Source organism: Oncorhynchus keta, chromosome 26 (assembly GCF_023373465.1).
Source record: "Oncorhynchus keta strain PuntledgeMale-10-30-2019 chromosome 26, Oket_V2, whole genome shotgun sequence".
Classification (NCBI taxonomy): domain Eukaryota; kingdom Metazoa; phylum Chordata; class Actinopteri; order Salmoniformes; family Salmonidae; genus Oncorhynchus; species Oncorhynchus keta.
In genome coordinates this window covers 33,889,991-33,910,912 of record NC_068446.1, presented here as the reverse complement: position 1 = coordinate 33,910,912, position 20,922 = coordinate 33,889,991, and the positions used below count along the sequence as shown (strand labels likewise).

The 20,922-nt window shown below is 42.2% G+C and overlaps 3 protein-coding genes across 4 annotated transcripts in view; 1 reads left to right on the top strand and 2 right to left on the bottom strand.

The window, feature by feature from the left end:
• Positions 1–1,396, top strand: part of LOC118358776 (voltage-dependent calcium channel subunit alpha-2/delta-4-like) — a 93,412-nt gene extending 92,016 nt beyond the window's left edge. For both annotated transcript variants that reach the window (XM_052480582.1, XM_052480580.1), the window contains one exon: positions 1–1,396. This exon is cut by the window's left edge and continues 34 nt beyond it. In XM_052480582.1, coding sequence (XP_052336542.1) covers positions 1–68 — 68 coding nt within the window. In that variant the 3' untranslated portion in view covers positions 69–1,396.
• A 1,302-nt stretch (positions 1,397–2,698) lies between these two features.
• Positions 2,699–17,138, bottom strand: LOC118359281 (AFG3-like protein 1). Its single transcript, XM_035737744.2, has 16 exons — positions 16,867–17,138; positions 16,507–16,588; positions 16,158–16,240; positions 14,883–15,032; positions 14,598–14,669; positions 13,489–13,613; positions 13,069–13,339; positions 8,282–8,419; positions 7,909–8,062; positions 7,577–7,684; positions 7,225–7,350; positions 7,023–7,133; positions 6,052–6,167; positions 4,506–4,706; positions 3,776–3,970; positions 2,699–3,313 (listed from the first exon to the last, which is right to left on the bottom strand). Exons 1-16 carry the CDS (start codon positions 16,993–16,995, stop codon positions 3,089–3,091), a joined length of 2,286 nt encoding a protein of 761 aa, XP_035593637.1. The 5' UTR covers positions 16,996–17,138; the 3' UTR covers positions 2,699–3,088.
• A 143-nt stretch (positions 17,139–17,281) lies between these two features.
• Positions 17,282–20,848, bottom strand: LOC118359283 (5-hydroxyisourate hydrolase-like). The gene is made up of 4 exons (XM_035737748.2): positions 20,646–20,848; positions 19,835–19,980; positions 17,869–18,004; positions 17,282–17,730 (listed from the first exon to the last, which is right to left on the bottom strand). Exons 2-4 carry the CDS (start codon positions 19,969–19,971, stop codon positions 17,641–17,643), a joined length of 363 nt encoding a protein of 120 aa, XP_035593641.1. The 5' UTR covers positions 19,972–19,980; positions 20,646–20,848; the 3' UTR covers positions 17,282–17,640.
• Positions 20,849–20,922: the final 74 nt, after the last annotated feature.

Here is a 20,922-nt window from a genome sequence, read left to right as displayed (position 1 = left end):
TCAGCCTATCGGTGGCGCTCTTCTTGGCTTCTCTGGCTACCTCATTGGCCCTGCGCAGATGGACTTAACTAGGCTCCATCTCTCTTATGGCCTGTGGTTCTCCGATGGACATGAGAATGTAGACTAAACAATCTTAACATTCCGTTTTTGTACATTTTCTAAAAGAACCTATAACTAGGTAAATAACCTACTAACACAGTAGTTCAAGTCAACTCTGGAGTAACAATAAAAGGGCTATTTTCTCATAAGACTCCTTTTCCCACACCGATAGAGAAAGAAACTAACCAGTCCTAACAAATGCCTCAATTTCTTTTGTACGAGCCATGGGGTATGAGTTTGTGGACATGTGAATCGAAGGGAGAGTCTGTTATTTTCATGGAGACACTGATATGGTAGAACGATTTCAGCCCTCTACTGGGCAATCCATCTTAGTGCAGACTGAAGGACAACCACCCTGACAACCTCACTCAGCTGGAGAACTGTTGCCATAATATGTCCATCAACAGGAAAATAGAAACATTTTCTCATATCTAATTTTTATACACAGTAACATTAAGATGTACTGTATTGACACTGTTGTTTTTTTGTATGTTGAAATGAACTACCGTACCAAAACTTTGTGCTACAAAAGAGGAAGGAATATTCATCTCCAATTTATAAGCAATAATGTATGTCGTGACACTGGTGATTTGAATGGAACATGCTGGTGAACAATTCCCGCAGAACTGAGAGGTGAGATCTAGTGTAGTTTATGATTACTGGTAGCATGAAGCTTTATGAAATAATTGTCAGGGGGAGGAGACTGTTAAACAACAATAACCTACTGTCAAATGTGTATCAGAACATTACATTGTTTTCTGTCTTATTCCCAACCCCGCTGAACACAGGTCTCAATACACTCCGTATCGCCGTAGTCCAGCGCTCCGGTTGAGCTGACATATGCAGCCTCCTCAGAAGTGGGAACGTTGCCTTTAAATTTAAATTGCGCTATAGCGACAAATTATGCCGATACGGATTGAATTGAGCCCATACTTACATGAGAAGCTGAGAGCAGCACGGGATCATCCAGAGCAGCATTATCAAACCCATTTTATTGGTCACATACACGTGTTTAGCAGATGTTACTGCGGGTGTAGCGAAATGCTTGTTTCTTGCGCCGAAATTAGGGGTTAAGTGCCTTGCTCAAGGGCACAACAGCAGTAGATGGCACCAGAGATTTTGATGCCAGCATCCCTCTGGCCCAGTTCTTCCCTGTAAAATTACTACAAGCTCACTGTTGGTAAACATGATGTATTTCAATATGTGAATCATTAAAACGATCTGCATATAGTAGCTAGGACCACATGTAAATGAGATGCCATAGGTGCTTTGAGACATTGAGGAATATTACAATATATTGAATATTTATAATATGGTATATTTTTCATTGTTGTCCCCTATAAGATCTAGACCAATAAGAAACTGATACAGAAGGACATTTTCTGTGACATGTGCAAATGGTTGGTGGCAGTTGGAACTGGAAACACCGATACTGAGAAAATTCACCACTGAATTTATTTATCAAACAAAAACATGTTTTATACATTGTAGTATAGCCATTGCTTTCGTACACAGAATCTTTTTCTTTTTAATACAAATGGAAAAGCGCTTTCTGTCCATCCCCGGTAACTGGAGAACAAGAGGTTGACTGTATAGTAACAGGCAAACTTACCTTCAGTGCACAATCCAAAACACCAACTACACACAAACACATTTTAAACTAAATGTATTCAAGGTTATTACATCAGTAATTCTAAACTGTTGGACATCTTCAGTGGTGATCAGTAGTAATGAGAGAACTACAGTATACTGGAAATCCTGAAATATCTAGGGGGATAATTTTCACAAACCTATGATAAATGTAGTTGAATATATTGCTTTAAAGTGAGGTAGCAACTTCCTGATTCACACAGATCACCCAATAAAATAATTTGTTTACATTTGTGTAGAGATGTATGCTACTAGCGATACTGTACATCAACAACAGCAGATTACTGGCTCAGCAGAACATCTAAAGCTCCGTTTATACATGATTCCAACTTGCGTCCTTTGTCCTGCTCTTGTCTACATGTGTCCTCAATCAAAACACTTTGTGATCCGATTGTGATCAGATCATCCTGCCCACACATTGTGTCTGAATATCTTGCAAGTGTAGACAGATCTGGACAGAGAAACCATTTAAAATAATTATTTTGCCCTCTAAGTGGCATCATTGACTGGTTAGGTTTTACAATAAATATTATTTAGAAAAGATAGCTGTGAAAACATTTGCATAAAAGTAGGAACAGGACATCTGGTCCCAATCCAGAAACAGTGGATGGCTAATAGACACATTTCTGGAAATACGGGCACAATCGGAATGTAGACAAGATCAGGAAAAAGGAACCATGTTAGCACCAGGTATAAACTGGCCTTAACACCACACTATACAGTTGTAGTGTGAGGGCTTAATCACCAATTACCCGTGCAAGGCTGAGAGATGGAAGAGGCAGTGCACATTTCAACACATCTAGGGGAGTATATTTTTATCTTTCCGCCAGTAGCATTTTGATGAACTAGGATATTAACATTGTTCATAACCAGCACCTTTATGTCATTGGTATATAGAGATGAACGTTTTGTTTTGAAATGTAGCATTCATTTGTGGGAGGGAAAGAAATACAGTTGGGAGGAAGCCCCTTTTATTGAAATAAATAGCTGAAGATATCAAAACACGAGGCAAATGTACATGATTCAGTTGACAAAATTATTTATGTGGAGAAAGAGAACACATGCAACTCATAAAAAGATAAAATCTCTCAAACACAATGTGTCCACTGTCCATTAAATTAACCTTTGAGTACCATGGGGCGCACCTCCAATATGGCCAATAATAAGGCATTGAAAGATTTGCATTCTGATTGAAAGTTTGTTTTGCACTCAGATAAATATGTCCGGGGGCATGGTGCTATGCTAAGTCACCCAACCTTCCTCTCTGCCTAGGCTACATGACTGGTGTGTGCTAAGACAGAGGTTGGGTTAAGAGGTTGCCTGTCACCGTTTGTGCTGCCTATTGGGCCTGTTTCTCCTTGGCTGTGTCCAGCTCCTCAACTAGGTCCCCTCTCTCCTGGTTCCAGTCCTTCAGGCCCTCTGGCAGACTGGTGTCCTCTTCAAAGCTGCCTGTCCCCTCCACAAACTCCTCATAGGTTGACTTCTCCTCAAATGGCCGTGGCCCCAGCAGCTCCAGCATGTCTGCCTTGTCCAGGACCTCCTTCTCCAGGAGACGCTTCCCCACCTGGGGTGAAGAGAGAGGAACGGTGGGGTCCCAGTGACATTCATGACACAGGGTGGACATGATAAAGAGCCAGACAGCAGCTCTAGGGCCTACTACATTTCTGTTTGATCTTAAAGCTACCATCCTTAATGGTGAAACGGTCACGTACGTTTTGAGATATTACAACAAAGAAGTTACTGCAAACCATCAACACAGTTTTTTCCTCATCAGACATCATTGCACACACAATAGAAGAGCACAATATGTACTGCCATCATTTTTTTACCATGCTGCACAACGCTCCTCAGCTCTGCTACAATAACTACGGTGGTGGGGTGGTCAGTGGTGCCGTTTCCCCATTTTACGCCCAGTAAGAAGACTAAATATAGACGGGTGTGCCCTTGACAATCGAGCAGGACATGGCAGAGTAATCTGAAAACCTTAGAACTACGTGATGTTCACTTAGGTCAATGCAATTCTCACCATGTCCACGCACTCCCTCTTGTCCACAATCAGCTCCATGGTCCTCTGATAGGCGCTGTCCACCAGGTCTCTGACCTCCTGGTCTATGAGCTCTGCAGTGGCCTCGCTGTAAGGCTTCTCCATCACCATCTCCCCTTGCCGAGGAAGGTCGAAAGACACCTGGCCTACCTTCTCACTCATCCCAAACTGCACTATCTGGAGACAGGAAGAGATGTGGGGATCAGAAATACAACAGGTACTGTGAGATAATTAAGCCATAAGGCCCGAGGGGGTGTGGTATATGGCTAATATACCATTGCTAAGGGCTGTTCTTATACACGATGCAACGCAGAGGGCCTGGACACTGCCCTTATCCGTGGTATATTGGCCATATAACACAAACTCCCGAGGTGCTTAATTATAAACTGTTTACCAACGTAATTAGAGCAGTAAAAAATAAACGTTGTCATACCTGTAGTATACAGTCTGATATACCACGACTATCAGCCAATCAGCATTCAGGGACTCAAACCACCCAGTTTATAATAGACAGTAACATTTCCTCAGACAAACTTCTATAAACACTGTTGAATAGTAACCATAGCTTTTTTTAACCATCGATTGTAACTGGGGATTAATTTTAAAAGTTCTGGGGATTCATTCTGAAGGGTCTGAGGCTGAAACGTTAGCTTAGCTATCAATTAAAGTGCAGCGCTTGAACTTTCCTCTGAATGCCATACAGTAAGGGTACCTGTGCGTAGGCTGACTGGGTGACCTTCTTCAGGTCGTCCTGGGCTCCAGTGGTGATCTTCCCAAAGAAGACATGTTCAGCCACACGTCCTCCCAGCATCATACACATCCTGTCAAACAGCTGCTCCCGCGTGTACAGGTACTGCTCCTTGGGGAGGTACTGGGCATAGCCCAAACCCTTCCCTCTGGGGATGATGGACACCTAGGGGAAGAGAAAAGGGACACATGGCATTAGAATAATGACAGAAAAGCAACTTTACAAATCCTGCTCCTCTAGATCACACATGCCACATCTTTTAATCTCATTGTATCAACACGTGGTTGAATTGTGTTTTTAAATGATCAAATAAATCACATCAAATCATATCCAAACATTTCCATCAAACTCACTCCGCAAAAGATCCTCAATGCAAAGAGAAAAATATGGAGCTGAACCTGCAGAATGTGATTTTTCAAATGCAGAATGGCCATTTGATTGAATTGGGCCATAAAGCACCTCATGACGTAAGCCTTAATGTCCACACAAAGAGACCGCTATGCCTGCAGACTGCTACCCGTCATGGGGACCTAGTTTGCTCTCTTGACTCATAGTTACACAGTAAAATGAGCTCTAACAGTTGTCCCATTCTCCTACTGATTCCAGTTGTTTCTTCATTTCTTTATTTTGGGGATTTGTGTGTATTGTTTGCTATACTGCACTGTTGGAGCAAAAAATAAGCATTTCTCTGCACCGTCGATAACATCCGCAAAATACACTATATACACAAAAGTATGTGAACATCCCTTCAAATGAGTGGATTTGACTATTTCAGCCACAAGCCGGAATGCCGCCTGCAAGCCAGGCCTAATCACCCGACATCAGAGCCAGACCTCACTAATGTTCGTGGCTGAATGGAAGCAAGACACGGCAGCATTGTTCCAACATCTAGTGGAAAGCCTTCACAGAAGAGTGGAGGCTGTTATTGCAGCAAAGTGGGGACCAACTCCATATTAACACCCATGATTTTGAAATGAGATGTTCGACGAGCAGGTGTCCACATACATTACATGACCAAAAGTATGTGTACTCAACCAATAACTGATTTATGCAATTAAGACAAACGTACTCATTTTGGGCCATGTCAATTTTGAAACCTAAATGTGTGTTAAACCCATGCATGAGAATCAAAGTTATTATTTTAGAACCCCACTCAAATCCATTCAATATGCCCATTTTCCAACCTGTGATCCAGTTGTGTGACAGACAGTCATTGACCCGTCTGCAAGCCAATGTCAGAAACTGTTCAGTATGACCATGTGAACAGTACTGCAGTGGGACTTGGATGATATGTATACTATTTCACACCTGGGATGTATAAGATGCGTTGAAGGTGCTGCTGAGCTGGAAGGTGCTGCTGAGCTGTCTGTTGTGTGCAGTGTCAAAACTGCACTATGAAAGTCACATGCAAATGTGCTAGTAAAAAATATATATATTTCTCTGGTTAGCAACCCCCAACCAAACAGCCAGGTAAACAAAACCGGACCTTTAAAAGAGGGAGTTACTGTACCTTCAGCAGTGGGTCAGCATGTTGCAGGAACCAACCCACTATGGCGTGGCCAGCCTCATGGTACGCTACAGTCTTCTTCTCATTGGGCTGCAGAACCTGGGTCTTCTTCTCAAGACCTACAGAGAGAGACAGACAGCAGGGTTATATCTCCACCATTCTATTGCCATCCACACCTCACCTCGTCCTAAAGATTGGACATTCACAACAGTGTTCATTTTGTCAGCTATTTTAGATTTAGTTGTTTTTTTGTGTTCGTATCTATGACTAAAACACCTTTAAGTCCCATTTTAGTAATTTCATCCTTCTTATTTTTAGTTATAATCAGTTGACTAAAACTCTGGGACAATTTGTCTAGTTTTAGTCATATATTAGTCAGTGTATTTGTTTTACTTTCAAAGCCTACACGAAAGCAAGAGATGGTAAAAATGATTGTTTCTAATTTAAGCTAGTTACAATTGAAGTAACTAGCTGGCTGCCCATCAGTTCAAAAGATTGACGAGTGACTGAATGACTGCCTGGGAGCTGTGTGGGAGAGCCGGGCAGATCGGCTCAATCGGATCACGCAACTGACGTTAATTCTGCCAATGAGAAGATTGCATTAAATACTTGGCATACATGCTTATGATTGGACTAAACATATGAAAAGAAGCTTCCCATTGGGCACACACTGGTTGAATAAACATTGTTTCCACGTTGACTCAATGTGGAATAGACACCTGTGCACAGTTTATGTCAAATTTAATGTCCAATAGTCAAGTGGATTTCTCATCTCGTCACATTTTTGTCAACTAAAATGAAAACGAATGTTAGCTTTTTTTCCCCCCATGGCGTCTCATCTCGTTATCGTCATTAGTTTTCTCAGGGAAAATAGGTTGTTGAGAAATATTTATTGTCATAGCTATAGTTGATTTAATTAACACTGATTCACAAAGCTGAGATAACATAATAATACAAGGACCATTACAACCCACCTCCAATGACCCTGTCGATGGCCTGCTCAAAGTGTTTCCCTTCCACATGTGGGTTGAGATGTCTAGCAGCGATGAGGGCTGCCTCGTTACACACGTTAGCTATGTCGGCTCCTGGTGAAGACAGGAAGACAGAGAGGATGTTTCAAAAACATTCACATGATAATCAACATGGCCATCTCTCACACAGAGCAGCTCAACTTGCCTGTGAAGCCTGGTGTGGCGGCAGCCATCTTCCTGGCCAGTCCGTCTTTGTCCATAGCAGGGTCCAGTTTGATGGGCCGTAAGTGCACTTTGAAGATGGACGCCCTGCCTTTGATGTCAGGTGGGCCTGAAACATGGACATGTATTGGATTTCATGAAAGGCTCATTTAGTCTGCTGATTAGGAAATTGTTATGTATGGGTTATAAATGTGTTATGAAATACCTAGATTTACATAAAGTCTTACCGAATGGGTCGTACTTCTCAATATGAATATCAATATGCTGTATGTTGACATTTCACTGAAATTACCACAGCACAGCCTGAACTCCAGTTCAATTGAAAGACTCCATACCTATGTAAATCTGCCTGTCAAATCTGCCAGGCCTCATGAGTGCAGGATCCAAGATGTCTGGTCTGTTGGTGCCAGCCAGGACGACGACGTTAGTGCTGGTGTTGAACCCTAAAAGAAAAACACTAGGGAATTACCCTCACAGTATATGCATTACAGTTCATTAAGTAAACATTTTAGAGTAAAGCAGAAAACAACAGCTTTATAACAGATGACATCATAGAGCACCATTGTCACATAATAACAGTTATTATTTCATAAATAGGGGACACCTATGAGATTAACCAGCAATATGATAGAGTGTGATAATTTGCGATCTCATTTCTCATACTCACCATCCATCTCCACTAGCAGCTGGTTGAGAGTGTTCTCCTGCTCGCTCTGGCCACCAAAATTCCCCCCGCCCCTCTTGCGACCCACGGCGTCTATCTCATCTATAAACAGAATGCAGGGGGCGTTCTTCCGGGCCATGGCAAACATGTCTCTCACCTACAGGGGGGAAACAGTCATTACTAAGTCTCTAAAACATTTTAATTCACATCCTCACAGTAAGCAATGCATTTCAAGTAAAATAGATTGAAATGTATCTATGTGGTTAGATAGCTAGTAGATACCGCCATTTTCAGCTATGATCTAAAATGCACATCATGTGATTTGAAAACGGATGTTATGGAGTCAGTGATCCCTCTGGTTCTAGTATGAACTCACCCTGGCAGGCCCAACACCCACAAACATCTCCAGGAACTCAGAGCCGTTGACAGTGATGAAGGGGACGTTGGCCTCTCCTGCTGTGGCCTTGGCCAGCAGGGTCTTGCCTGTGCCTGGAGGTCCAGAGAGCACAGCACCCTGAGAAACCACAACACAACACATGAGATTTTAAATACCAGTATAATGGAATGTTCATTTCTCATAGGGTGTGAAAAGACAGCTAACTAAATCTAAAATAATTTTCTTCCTACATTGAAGGGTATTTCATGACTAGTATGACTGCTGGGCTGTTGTCCCATCCCTTAACTTTGGGATCTTGGTCCCCAGTAGGGTTGAGCGGAATCCAGATGTTGATATCGTAATACCGTCCTTCTCTCATCCCGGGATTTACGGTATTACCGGTTTAGTACAGAAGTGTGTGCATTTTTTTTTTTAAATACACTTAAAAGCCCATTGGGTGTCTATTACCAGAATGCTAACAAAATGTATCACAAGTAATAGCGAATAGCAGAAACGTGTGGAGTCGCTAGGGCAATGGCCTTCCGCTAGGGCAATGGCCTTCCGCTAGGGCAATGGCCTTCCGCTAGGGCTATGGCCTTCCGCTAGGGCTATGGCCTTCCGCTAGGGCTATGGCCTTCCGCTAGGGCTATGGCCTTCCGCTAGGGCTATGGCCTTCCGCTAGGGCTATGGCCTTCCGCTAGGGCTATGGCCTTCCGCTAGGGCTATGGCCTTCCGCTAGGGCTATGGCCTTCCGCTAGGGCTATGGCCTTCCGCTAGGGCTATGGCCTTCCGCTAGGGCTATGGCCTTCCGCTAGGGCTATGGCCTTCCGCTAGGGCTATGGCCTTCCGAGAAGAGGGGGGAAAAGCAGACAGGCCGAGAACGGAGAGGAGAAAAAAAACGCAAGGAATTCAAACCTACAGATAACTCATCCAAAGGGATTTGACTTCTCAAACACAGCAGAAAGCTAACAATATGGATGCCCAGTCATCCTTCTTTACTCAGCTACTTACTTAGATAACTAGCAAGTTAAACTTAGGTGTCGCATTAACGCACAATTCTATGATAAACATTGGAAATATGATGGCCATGCATAGTTTGTGCAAAAAATACCTTGCTTTTTCATAGTAAGCTAATTTACTTGTAGCGTTGCACTTCTGTTGTCATCTTATGAAAATTCAGCTATTTTCTGCACTAATGTATTTCCTATAGTTGCACGTCTCTGATCACTTTATTGAAGCCACAAAACAAACACTTGGCTTCATTCTAAAACGCGACCCCTGTCAATACACAGCTGGACTCCCCTGCTCCCGCTTTCACCCGTTGTACTATTTACAAACAAGTACGTGACTGGCTCAACTGTTCAGGGAACTATGGTAAGCTTCAAAATGGAAAATAAGGAGACAGGTGAAATGTAGAACACAAATGTGCTTTTTCACTTAACGTATTGCACAAGTTGACTGCAGGTATTTACTTAAAAAGTAGATATACACATTTAAAAATTTAACAAAATAGTTTCAACGGTATTGAAAAACCATCCCATGGCTATTTCCAAATACACCAGTATACAGTATACTGCCCAAGCCTAGCCCCCAGGTCCAGGTACTAATTTTGTCCCATCCTTCACTTTTGGAATCTTTGCAACCAGGTCCAGGTACTAATGTTGTCCCTAGGGCTGGATGATATGGACAAAATATCATAATAATACTTTTGAAATTTTAAGACAGTATGATTGTATTTGAAGGGATTTTATGTTTAAAATAATAAAAGTTCTCAATATGCTTTATGAGTAGTTTATGACTCTAGGGTGGCAAATAAGTGATTTTAAATGGGGCTTTCTCCATTTATACTGTTCAATCCAACTCCAAACAAAAAAATAATGAAACAAATTAGCATTTTGATCAATTTCTACATTTCCCGCACTTGTATTATCATTTCCGCACTGTGCAACACAGCATGATACTAGAAAGAAAATATAGGTAGGAACCAAAGTGTTGGTCAGTGTTTCCAGGTGACCTTCATTAGATGTTACATTACATGTTTTCTAACTTCATGTCGCTAGCTAGCCAACATATTCATGCCTCGCTTATTCCTCTCTGATAAGAAACAGTTGCACAAACATGCTCATCTACTGTAGGCCTTCACCAGCACTGGTATCAGGCAGTATTAGCTAGCTACATTTGCACTGACACATAGTACAAAATATTTTTTAAACTAACCCAAGATAGACCAGAGCAGGTTGTTTCCAATGGGAACAAATTAATCATAATGGTCAGAATGCAATCCGCTATGCAAACTGATTTCTGAGCTGGTCATGGGTGCACCTCAGCCACGCTCAAGGTCCTAAACGACATCATAACCACCATCGAAAAGAGACATTACTGTGCAGCAGTCTTCATCAACCTGGTCAATGCTTTCGACTCTGTCAATCACCACATTCTTATTGGCAGACTCGACAGCTTTGGTTTCTCAAATGATTGCCTCGCCTGGTTTACCAACTACTTCTCTGATAGAGTTCAGTGTGTCAAATCGGAGGGCCTGTTGTCCGGACCTCTGGCAGTCTCTATGGGGGTGCCACAGGGTTCAATTCTTGGGCCAACTCTCTTCTCTGTATACATCAATGATGTTGCTCTTGCTGCTGGTGAAAATCTGATCCACCTCAACGCAGACGACACATTTCTGTATACTTCTGTCCCCTCTTTGGACACTGTGTTAACTAACCCCCAGACAAGCTTCAATGCCATACAACTCTCCTTCCGTGGCCTCCAACTGCTCTTAAACGCAAGTAAAACTAAATGCATGCTATTCAACCGATCAGTGCCCACACCTGCTCGCCCGTCCAACATCACTACTCTGGACGGCTCTGACTTAGAATACGTGGACAACTACAAATACCTAGGTGTCTGGTTAGACTGTAAACTCTCCTTCCAGACTCACATTAAGCATCTCCAATCCAAAACGAAATCTAGATTTGGCTTCCTATATCGCAACAAAGCATCCTTCACTCATGCTGCCAAACATACCCTCGTAAAACTGACCATCCTACCGATCCTCGACTTCGGTGATGTCATCTATAAAATTGCCTCCAACACTCTACTCAACAAACTGAATGCAGTCTATCACAGTGACATCCGTTTTGTCACCAAAGCCCCATACACTACCCACCATTGCGACCTGTACGCTCTCGTTGGTTGTCCCTCGCTTCATACTCGTCGCCAAACTCACTGGCTACAGGTTATCTACAAGTCTCTGCTAGGTAAAGCCCCGTCTTATCTCAGCTCACTGGTCACCATAGCAGCACCCACTCGTAGCACGCGCTCCAGCAGATATATCTCACTGGTCACCCCCAAAGCCAATTCCTCCTTTGGTCGTGTCTCCTTCCAGTTCTCCGCTGCCAATGACTGGAACGAACTGCAAAAATCTCTGAAGCTGGAGACTCATATCTCACTCACTAGCTTTAAGCACCAGCTGTCAGACCAGCTCACAGATCACTGCACCTGTACATAGCCCATCTGTAAACAGCCCATCTATCTACCTACCTTATCCCCATACTGTATTTATTTATCTTGCTCCTTTGCACCCCACTATCTCTACTTGCACATTCATCTTCTGCACATCTACCATTCCAGTGTTTAATTTGCTATATTGTAATTACTTCGCCACCATGGCATATTTATTGCCTTAACTCCCTTATCCTACCTCATTTGCACTCACTGTATATAGACTTTTTGTTTTCTTTTGTTCTACTGTATTATTGACTATGTTTTGTTCATTCCATGTGTAACTCTGTGTTGTGTGTCAAATTGCTATGCTTTATCTTGGCCAGGTCGCAGTTGCAAATGAGAACTTGTTCTCAACTAACTTACCTGGTTAAATAAAGGTGATTCTTTTTTAAAGAATAAGCAAGGAGGTGGGCAGCATGAGCTAGTGAGATCCTATTGGCGCATTCTACAATTTATTTGCATATTTCCATTAAGGAACACCTACTCTGCAGTGCGGGTGTGCAATAACTCAATTCGGACTTGCACTCCTCCTAAACAACGTCATTTTTAGAAACTTTGGCAAAGGGTAAAGCCTACAAAACTTAGTCCACTCTGTTACAGATTCTAGTTTTGGAAACAGAAAACTGTATGGTGATCAAATGTTTCATAGAATTTGCAGAATGTCAGTGAATGTCCATCTCACTCCATCTTCTCCCACTGCTGTCCACTGGGCTTTCTCTCATCACCATATTTGGTGGTGAGTGGAAACGCCACTTGGATGCTCCACATTTATACATCCGGTGAAAGATCTGGCTCATCGTTCCCTCTTTGTTAGCACATTTAGCAAGCTAGCTAGCCATCCAACTAGGTATTAGCAAATTATTTTAGCAACACCTTGCTAAGAAAACAAACTAGCAGATAGTAGTTTGCAGACAGTAAGATACACAAACTAAGTGTATAGAACGCTTGTGGTACTCAGCATGTCCCCAACATCAGTGCATCCATCTGACCATGCAGAGTGAACGGCAAGAAAGTGCTCGTGACTCCGTGGTCAAGCAACTGCTCTCTCCTTAAGTGACAGGGGGCATGGTTTGGTGTGTTTAGCGGCATGTAGCAGTTGGAGGAGAGAGAGAGAGACAACTCAAGAAGCAAAACAGAGTCAACTATAAAAACTGACAGTACACGTGCCAGAGTAGCGTATCACATTTAACAAACCAAACATTGAAATACCATTATAGAAGGTAAAGTAAATACCGGTATATGGTAACATACGGTATACCGCCCAGCCGAGTTGTCCCATCCCTTACCTTTGGGATCTTAGCCCCCAGGTCCAGATACTGCTGGGGGTTCTTCAGGAAGTTAACAAACTCCAGAATCTCCAGCTTGGCCTCCTCACAGCCAGCCACATCCTTGAACTTGGTGTTGATGTTGTCCTTCATCATTTTTGCTGTTGATTCGCTCATGCTGAAGGGACCACCTCTTCCACCCCCAGCGCCTCCTCCCATTGGTCCCCGCCGCAGGGTGAAAAGCAGGAAACCAATCAACAGCAAGGTTGGAATCATGCTCATCATAAACGACCTGTAGGAAGGAAAATTGTAAAATGATGATGACAGTCAGTTAAAATGTTAGCTTGTACATGAAATTGGACATATAAAACAAAGCTCAGAGTGAGAAATAGTCTAGCCCTATTGAGGCATGAATACGTGTGTGTGTCGGCATTAACTCACCCATCACTCTCGGAGTTGTACATGACAGCTGCCCTATGAGAAGGCTCCAAGCCAAGCTCGTGATGAGCTGCCTCCAAGTTCCTCTCGAAGGTGTCCACACTACCGATGTTAAACCACACATAGCTCTGGGGAAAGACCACCAACACAACAAGTCAATGGATACTCTTTACCACTAGAACCTTTCAGCCTATCAGTACCGGCTAGAGAATGTTGCCGAGTGTCCCCTTTTAGCATATGCATGAAATGCATATTAACCTGGAAGGTGCGCAAACATAAGCCCCAACGCTTGATAAAGAGTGCATAAACTATTGTAAAGGATTAATTGCATGACAAAATATTTGTGGAAATATATCAATAAAAAAAATAACAATAGTTATTTGTTTAGATAGAGTCAAGGACATGTTTTGTATAATATAATACGTCCTAGAAAACAAAATAGGCCTGTAGCCTATTTTAGTTTCCCTTACAATCAAAACATTAGTGTAATCCACTTAATAAACTTTATTTGTAGATTCGATTTGTAGTAAGAGTTATAGTAATTATTTACGTTCAGTTACAGAGAATGGTATCAACCTGCAAGGTCAAATGATTTGCTGCTGATAAATAGGCAAAACACAAACTCATCAATACACTATGTTTTTTCTAAATTAAATCAACCTCTTCACCCTGCTTATCATTAAGTTAAGCCTCATTTAAATTGCATTGTGAAGTAAGGTGCACAATTATCCCCCATTCATCCATGGCATTAATTCAGTGAGGAGAGAGACACACATTAGCCCCTGGCTGGGTAGCAACGTCCTACAGCACATTGGTGGGTTGAGAAAAAAGTCATGGGTAAAAAGGCTCCACAAACACAAAAGTTTTTCATTTCTAAATTCTGACAAATGAACAGTAAACTACAAACACATACAAAAAGTCAGGGAAGGAATAAAAAATAAAATGTCAGCGGCCGTTGGCTATGGGGGTTCAAGTGTTGTATTCACAAAAGACTAATTTCCTCATTTAATCTAGTTTGATCAAGCCTACTGAAAGCCCTTATTCACACAGGCATGAACATGAACCCATCACGAGTCACTGTTCCGATTACAGAGAATGGAATTTTCACCTACCGCATCAGCCTCTGCTCCTGGTACTAGAATGACTCGGACATACTGTTTGTTGACAACCTCTAAACGCTCAACCTGTGTAGAGAACAGACAACCCATAAGGCCTATTCTTGCAGTGCACAGACAGCAACATACAAAAAAAATGAATATAACAAAATAATGGAAAAATAATAATTCTGTGTCTGAGCAGTTACATCACCTTGGCATTATGATTGTACTAATAAACAACATGTATTTCTATAAACAGTATCTCTATATTCTTCACTGAATTGTTGTACTTTGTCTCACCATTCCTCTGCCAAGGTAGCGTTGGACAAAGTCCTTCCAAGTGATCTCCTTGCCTGTGTCTCTGAATTGAAAGTAGAGCGTGGCAGAGGATATCCCAGCTAGTACCACTGCCAGGGCACGGAAGTCTTTCTCATCCCATGGGATGTCACCCTAGAAAGGCAGAGGAAAGGTCAACATGTTGAGGTATCTGCATCCAGTGCCATAGAACGTCACACACACATATATACCTACCTCAATCACTACAGTACCCCTGCACATTGAGAATGGTACTGACCTGTATATACACTAAGTGTACAAAACATTAGGAACACCTGCTCTTTCCATGACAGACTGAGCAGGTGAATCCAGGTAAAAGCTATGATCCCTTATGGATGTAATTTGTTAAATCCACTTCAGTCAGTGTAGATGAAGGGGATGAGACAGGTTAAATAATTATTTTTAGGCCTTGAGACAACTGAGACACGGATTGTGTATGTGTGCCATTCAGAGGGTGAATGGGCAAGACAAAATAGTGCCTTTGAATGGGGTATGGTAGTAGGTGCCAGACCCACTGGTATGAGTGTGTCAAGAACGGCAATGCTGCCGGATTTTTCAAATTCATCAGTTTCTCATGTGCATGAAGAATAGTCCACCACCCAAAGAACATCCAGCCAACTTGACATAACTGTGGGAAGCATTGGAGTCAACAAGGGCCAGCGTCCCTGTGGAACACTTGACGCCTTGTAGAGTCCATGCCCACGAAAAATTGAGGCTGTTCTGAAGGCAAAAGGGGATGTAACTCAAAATTAGGAAAGTACAGTAATGTTTTGTAAACTCAGTGTACTTGCATTCTCGTGTTTCTTCATCTTATCTCGAATCGCTTGTGTTTTCTTCTATTTATTATGATCTATATTATTACTGCACTGTTGGGAAAGTTACACCTGCTGTATCCTGTGCAAGTGGCAAATAAACTTTTAACCCACACAAACAATACCACCCGCTCCTTGATTTGACATGTAAATACCTACATGTACATATTACCTCAATTACCTCGACTAACCTGTGGCCCTGCATATTGACTCTGTACCGGTACTCCCTATATATAGCCTCGCTACTGTTATTTTATTGTTACTCTTTAATTTTTCTTACAACTGCATTGTTGGTTAAGGGCTTGTAAGTAAGCATTTCACTGTAAGGTTGTTGTATTCGGTGCATCTGACAAATACAATTTGATTTCAAATATCCCTCATAGAATAGGGTGTAATACTATATAGACAGACCATTCACATCACACACCTTCTGCATGCGGCTCCACCAATCTTTCCCTCCTCCTCTTTTCCCTCCGCCTCCACTGCCACCTGATTCCTTCCCTTTACCATCTGCCAATCAAAAGTGAATGACAGCATTAGGTCAGTCCACTCCAGGCAGACACTGTTGGTTAGAGCCCAGGAGCATCATCTAGGTTGGCAGATCTAGTCAGGGTAAACTAGGTTAAACCCTTGGATCAATATTCCCCATGAGGAGATATCACTCAGATAACAAAATATTTTTCATTCGACTGCATACCACTAACATTTGCCTCTATAGCACTGCAGTTCATGATTTTATGTAACAGACACTTCTAGACATGTCTCTTGGGTCTTACCTTTTGGCGGCTCAGTGGAGTACAGTAGTCCATGAGATGTAAAGATTCCATCAGATGACAATAACTTACTTTGAGCAAGCCTCTGAGGGGGAAAGCATTAACATCCGGATTATGGGAAAGAGTTTGATTCATAACTGGTTGTATAGCTAGCTAACAGCTAACTTGGCTAACTAGTTTGTTGACCTAACGTTACTGCACTGCCTAGAAGTAGCTAGGCTAGCTAGCTAACTAATATAGGCACACAGTTCTGACAGCACAATAACAGTTCTAGCCATTGTTTGTGTTGTATAGAACTAGCTAGAATGGCTAATTAGTTTATGCCTAATTTCAGTTGGCTTAACGAACACAAAACAACCTTACCCTGACCGTGGAGCCACGATAGCCAGGCAGCACAAAGAAGTTCCTTGACACCGAATTGCGTACACTTGCTCTCACTGCGATCCGTAGAGACAAAGCAGCCGTCGAGAGAAGCCCCAACATTTGAGCCATTCTCCCGCTGGCACTTGCCCTCCACTCTTTGAAAAAATATCAAATGTTCTAGATATTCTGTCTTCTTACAGTTCATCAGTGTGACAGTGTTGGATAACAGCCACAGTCATTACATACAGCAAGAATGTCAGAGCAAGACCACTAAGGACCCCAATAAATTGACCAAAATTATGCCTGACAATCTGGATTGGAATGGAAATGTTTTTCCGTTGATTCTTAGGATATGGTCAACAATTGCATATAAAATATAAATATTTAAAATACAGTATATCAAGGATGATATGTGTTCAATAATTACAAGTTTACAGATTTAATTAACTTTATTTCATTTATGCGCGAATAGGACGACTTTGAGTCTTTCTGCGGAGCTCGATCTTGCTCTGTGATTGGCTGAGAAACACACACGCACATTGCATCATGGATGAGCAATTTGACAGGTAGATTACAAAATGTGTACATTCATGATGAACAGGCAAAAAGCTAAATATTCAGTACGTGATAGCCATTTGACTTCAGTTCATCATTATGACTATTTCAAACTACAGTAACTCGACCACTTAGGTATCAACTGGACATGTAAGCATTTTAGCTCGATTAACCACATCCATGGTATAGTGCGGGCAGAGGCTCAGACGAGAGATGGCTCTAACTTCCCCTGTACGTGCTATAGGAGAAGCGGCTCAGGAGCAGGGGCAAGTGGAATCTCTCGTTGGGGTTTGTTATAGTGAAGACAATCTGTTGAAGAAAAAAGAGAGAAAGAAACAGAACATAATAAGGGTTTGTTGGTTTTAATCTTTAAAAAATGCCGGAAATTCCTCTAGGCAAAATGTATTAGTAGGTGTATTGATACGTCCATGGCTGATACCCACTTACCTCAACATATGGGTAGAAGGAGTTCTGACCCAAACTCTCCCAATATTTTCCAGTCTCAAATCGCATTTTATACATCCCAGGCGTGAACGCTTTTGTAGTGATGAGTCCAGGACAGCGACCATCTTCGTCGGTGGTTCTAAAATAATGAGAACGTTGATGATTCTGCACGGGTTTTTGTCACATATTCAAGTTTCAAAATTGACATGGCCTAAAATTAGTATGTTTGTATCTTTTTAAATGCATAAATCAATTATTGGCCGTGTACACATATTTTGCAGATGTTATCGCAGGTGCAGTAAAATGCTTATGTTTGACCAGAATACAGTAGATACAGTGCATTTGGAAAGTATTCAGACCCCTTGAATTTTTCCACATTTTGTTACGTAACGCCTTATTCTAAAATTGATTAAATACTTTCCCCCTCATCAATCTACCTACATACAATACCTCATAATAACAAAGCGAAAACAGGTTTTGAGATGTTTTATTTTTTTTGCAAATGTATTAAACATAAGTATTCAGAACCTTTGCTATGAGACTCAAAATTGAGCTCAGGTGCATCCTGTTTCCATTGATCATCCTTGAGATGTTTCTACAACATGATTGGAGTCCACCTGTGGTAAATTCAATTGATTGGACATGATTTGGAAAACCACACACCTGTCTATAAGGATCCACAGTTGACAATGCATGTCAGAGCAAAAACCAAGCCATGAGGTCGAAGGAATTGTCCGTTGAGCTTCGAGACAGTATTGTGTCAAGGCACAGATCTGGGGGAGAGTAACAAAACATGTATGCAGCATTGAAGATCCCCAAGAACACAGTGGCCTCCATCATTTTTAAATGGAAGAATTTTGGACCCACCAAGACTCTTCCTAGAGCTGGCCGCCCAGACAAACTGAGCCATCAGGGGAGAAGGGCATTGGTCAGGGAGGTGACCAAGAACCCAATGGTCACTCTGACAGAGCTTCAGAGTTCCTCTGTTGAGATGGGAGAAACTTCCAGATGGACAACCATCTCTTCAGCACTCCACCAATCAGGCCTTTATGGTAGTGGCCAGACAGAAGCCATTCCTCAGTAAGGCATATGACAGCCCACTTGGAGAATGGCAAAAGGCACCTCTCAGACCATGACCAACAAGATTCTCCGGTCTGATGAAACCAATATTGAACTCTTTTGCTTGAATGCCAAGCGTCACGTCTGGATGAAACCAAGCACCATCCCTATGGTGAAGCATGGTGGTGGCAGCATCATGCTGTGGGAATGTTTTTCAGCGGCAGGGACTGGGAGACTAGTCAGGATCAAGGGAGAGATCCTTTATGAAAACCTGCTCCAGAGCGCTCAGGACCTCAGACTGGGTGCTAAGGTTCACCATCCAACAGGACAACGACCCTAACCATACAGCCAAGACAATGCAGGATTGGCATTGGGACAAGTCTCTGAATGTCCTAGAGTGGCCCAGCCAGACCCCGGCTAAAGCTAGGCTAACTAGATCCCAAAGGTATATGCAACACACAAAGGGAGGAGTGAGACAGTAGTAGGCCTATATCAGGCAGCTGTTCACCCTACCCCACAGTCACTAGGTAGTAGGACTATATAAGGCAGCTGTTCACCCTACCCCACAGTCACTTGGTAGTAGGCCTATATCAGGAAGCTATTCACCCTACCCCACAGTCACTAGTTAGTAGGATTATATCAGGAAGCTATTCACCCTACCCCACAGTCACTAGGTAGTAGGACCTATATCAGGAAGCTATTAACCCTACCCCACAGTCACTAGTTAGTAGGATTATATCAGGAAGCTATTCACCCTACCCCACAGTCACTAGGTAGTAGGACTATATCAGGCAGCTGTTCACCCTACCCCACAGTCACTAGGTAGTAGGCCTATATCAGGAAGCTATTCACCCTACCCCACAGTCACTAGTTAGTAGGATTATATCAGGCAGCTAGCTATTCACCCTACCCCACAGTCACCAGGTTCCAGATGACTAGGAGTGAGTCCAGTCGGTGCAGACTGAGGGCCATTCTTGCCCCTGGGACTCCGTCACCTGTGTTCAACACATAGGTGGTCAGGGGGCTGTTTGGAAGTGTGGAAGACATCTCTGAAGACTGTGGAGAAAGATGCAACATGGGAATGGTGATGGTCCTACAGTCATATTTCAGTGTTAGTTTCTGATGATAATAATACAAATATTTATTTAGTTGCCTTTACTTTTTGTTCATATACATTGTTTTTAATGGGAGAATAGCCAATACCTTCGGTTTTCATTTGAATGTTTATAAAACGTTTAACAGGCTGAAACCCCTACTTTCCTATGTTTATTCTTCATAGACTCTGCCACTATATGTGTTTACAAGTCACTTTGTTTCTTTTGCACACTTGCTTCAGTGAAGCCTCCGTTTTACGTAAAGAATAGCAGAGCACCGTTTAGTGTAAATGGAATAAGCTATTCATATGTGTATTTTAGTCTTTGAGAGAAAAACATATTTGTCCATGCGTTCAATAGCAATAGTTCTGACAGACTGTTGAGAACTTTTCCAGACACCCAAAGACACTACATGATCAAATACTTATTTTATTATCAGTATGTAGGCTATAGGCCTATGACAATGCAGACGGTCAATTGCTGAGACCTCATTTGATTTAATTATACTCAATGGTTTTGCTTGGGCACAATAAATAGGCTAAGCAAATTAGGCTACATTAATAGTGTAGTTGCTTCGTAAAAAATAATTGTTGTATGTTATTAATAAACTGTTTTATGAGTAATTACCTGGTTACAATGCAGAATTGCAGCTTGATTTAGGGGACCTTGTCATGTACAACAGAAGACACCGCTGTGTAGTCCTCCTCGACGCGGATAACTTGTTGTTTTACTTCTACAGCCTATATGAAACTAGAGTTTATTTGGTTCTCAACACTCACTCGTAGTGCAGTTGTATCAAACAAGACAGAATAGTAATCGTTCATTTTCATCCTTTGCAAGGGCAACTCACTCTGGATTCACTATGCGCAAACAAACGTCAGGTGCCAAAGGTTGACCAGACCTA

Bases quoted from the DNA above. Each gene is read 5' to 3' on its own strand.
- LOC118359281 (XM_035737744.2), bottom strand. From the start codon at position 16,995: ATGGCTCAAATGTTGGGGCTTCTCTCGACGGCTGCTTTGTCTCTACGG. The intron at 14,670-14,882 runs GTGAGACAAAGT...TTCTCTACACAG, and splicing joins GCTACCTTGGCAGAGGAATG to GTTGAGCGTTTAGAGGTTGT. The intron at 13,614-14,597 runs GTAGGTGAAAAT...GTCTTTCCCCAG, and splicing joins CAGGAGCAGAGGCTGATGCG to AGCTATGTGTGGTTTAACAT.
- LOC118359283 (XM_035737748.2), bottom strand. From the start codon at position 19,971: ATGTCTTCCACACTTCCAAACAGCCCCCTGACCACCTATGTGTTGAAC. The intron at 18,005-19,834 runs GTAGGGTGAATA...TCATTATTTTAG, and splicing joins TGGAACCTGGTGACTGTGGG to AACCACCGACGAAGATGGTC. The intron at 17,731-17,868 runs GTAAGTGGGTAT...TTTCTTCAACAG, and splicing joins CCTTCTACCCATATGTTGAG to ATTGTCTTCACTATAACAAA.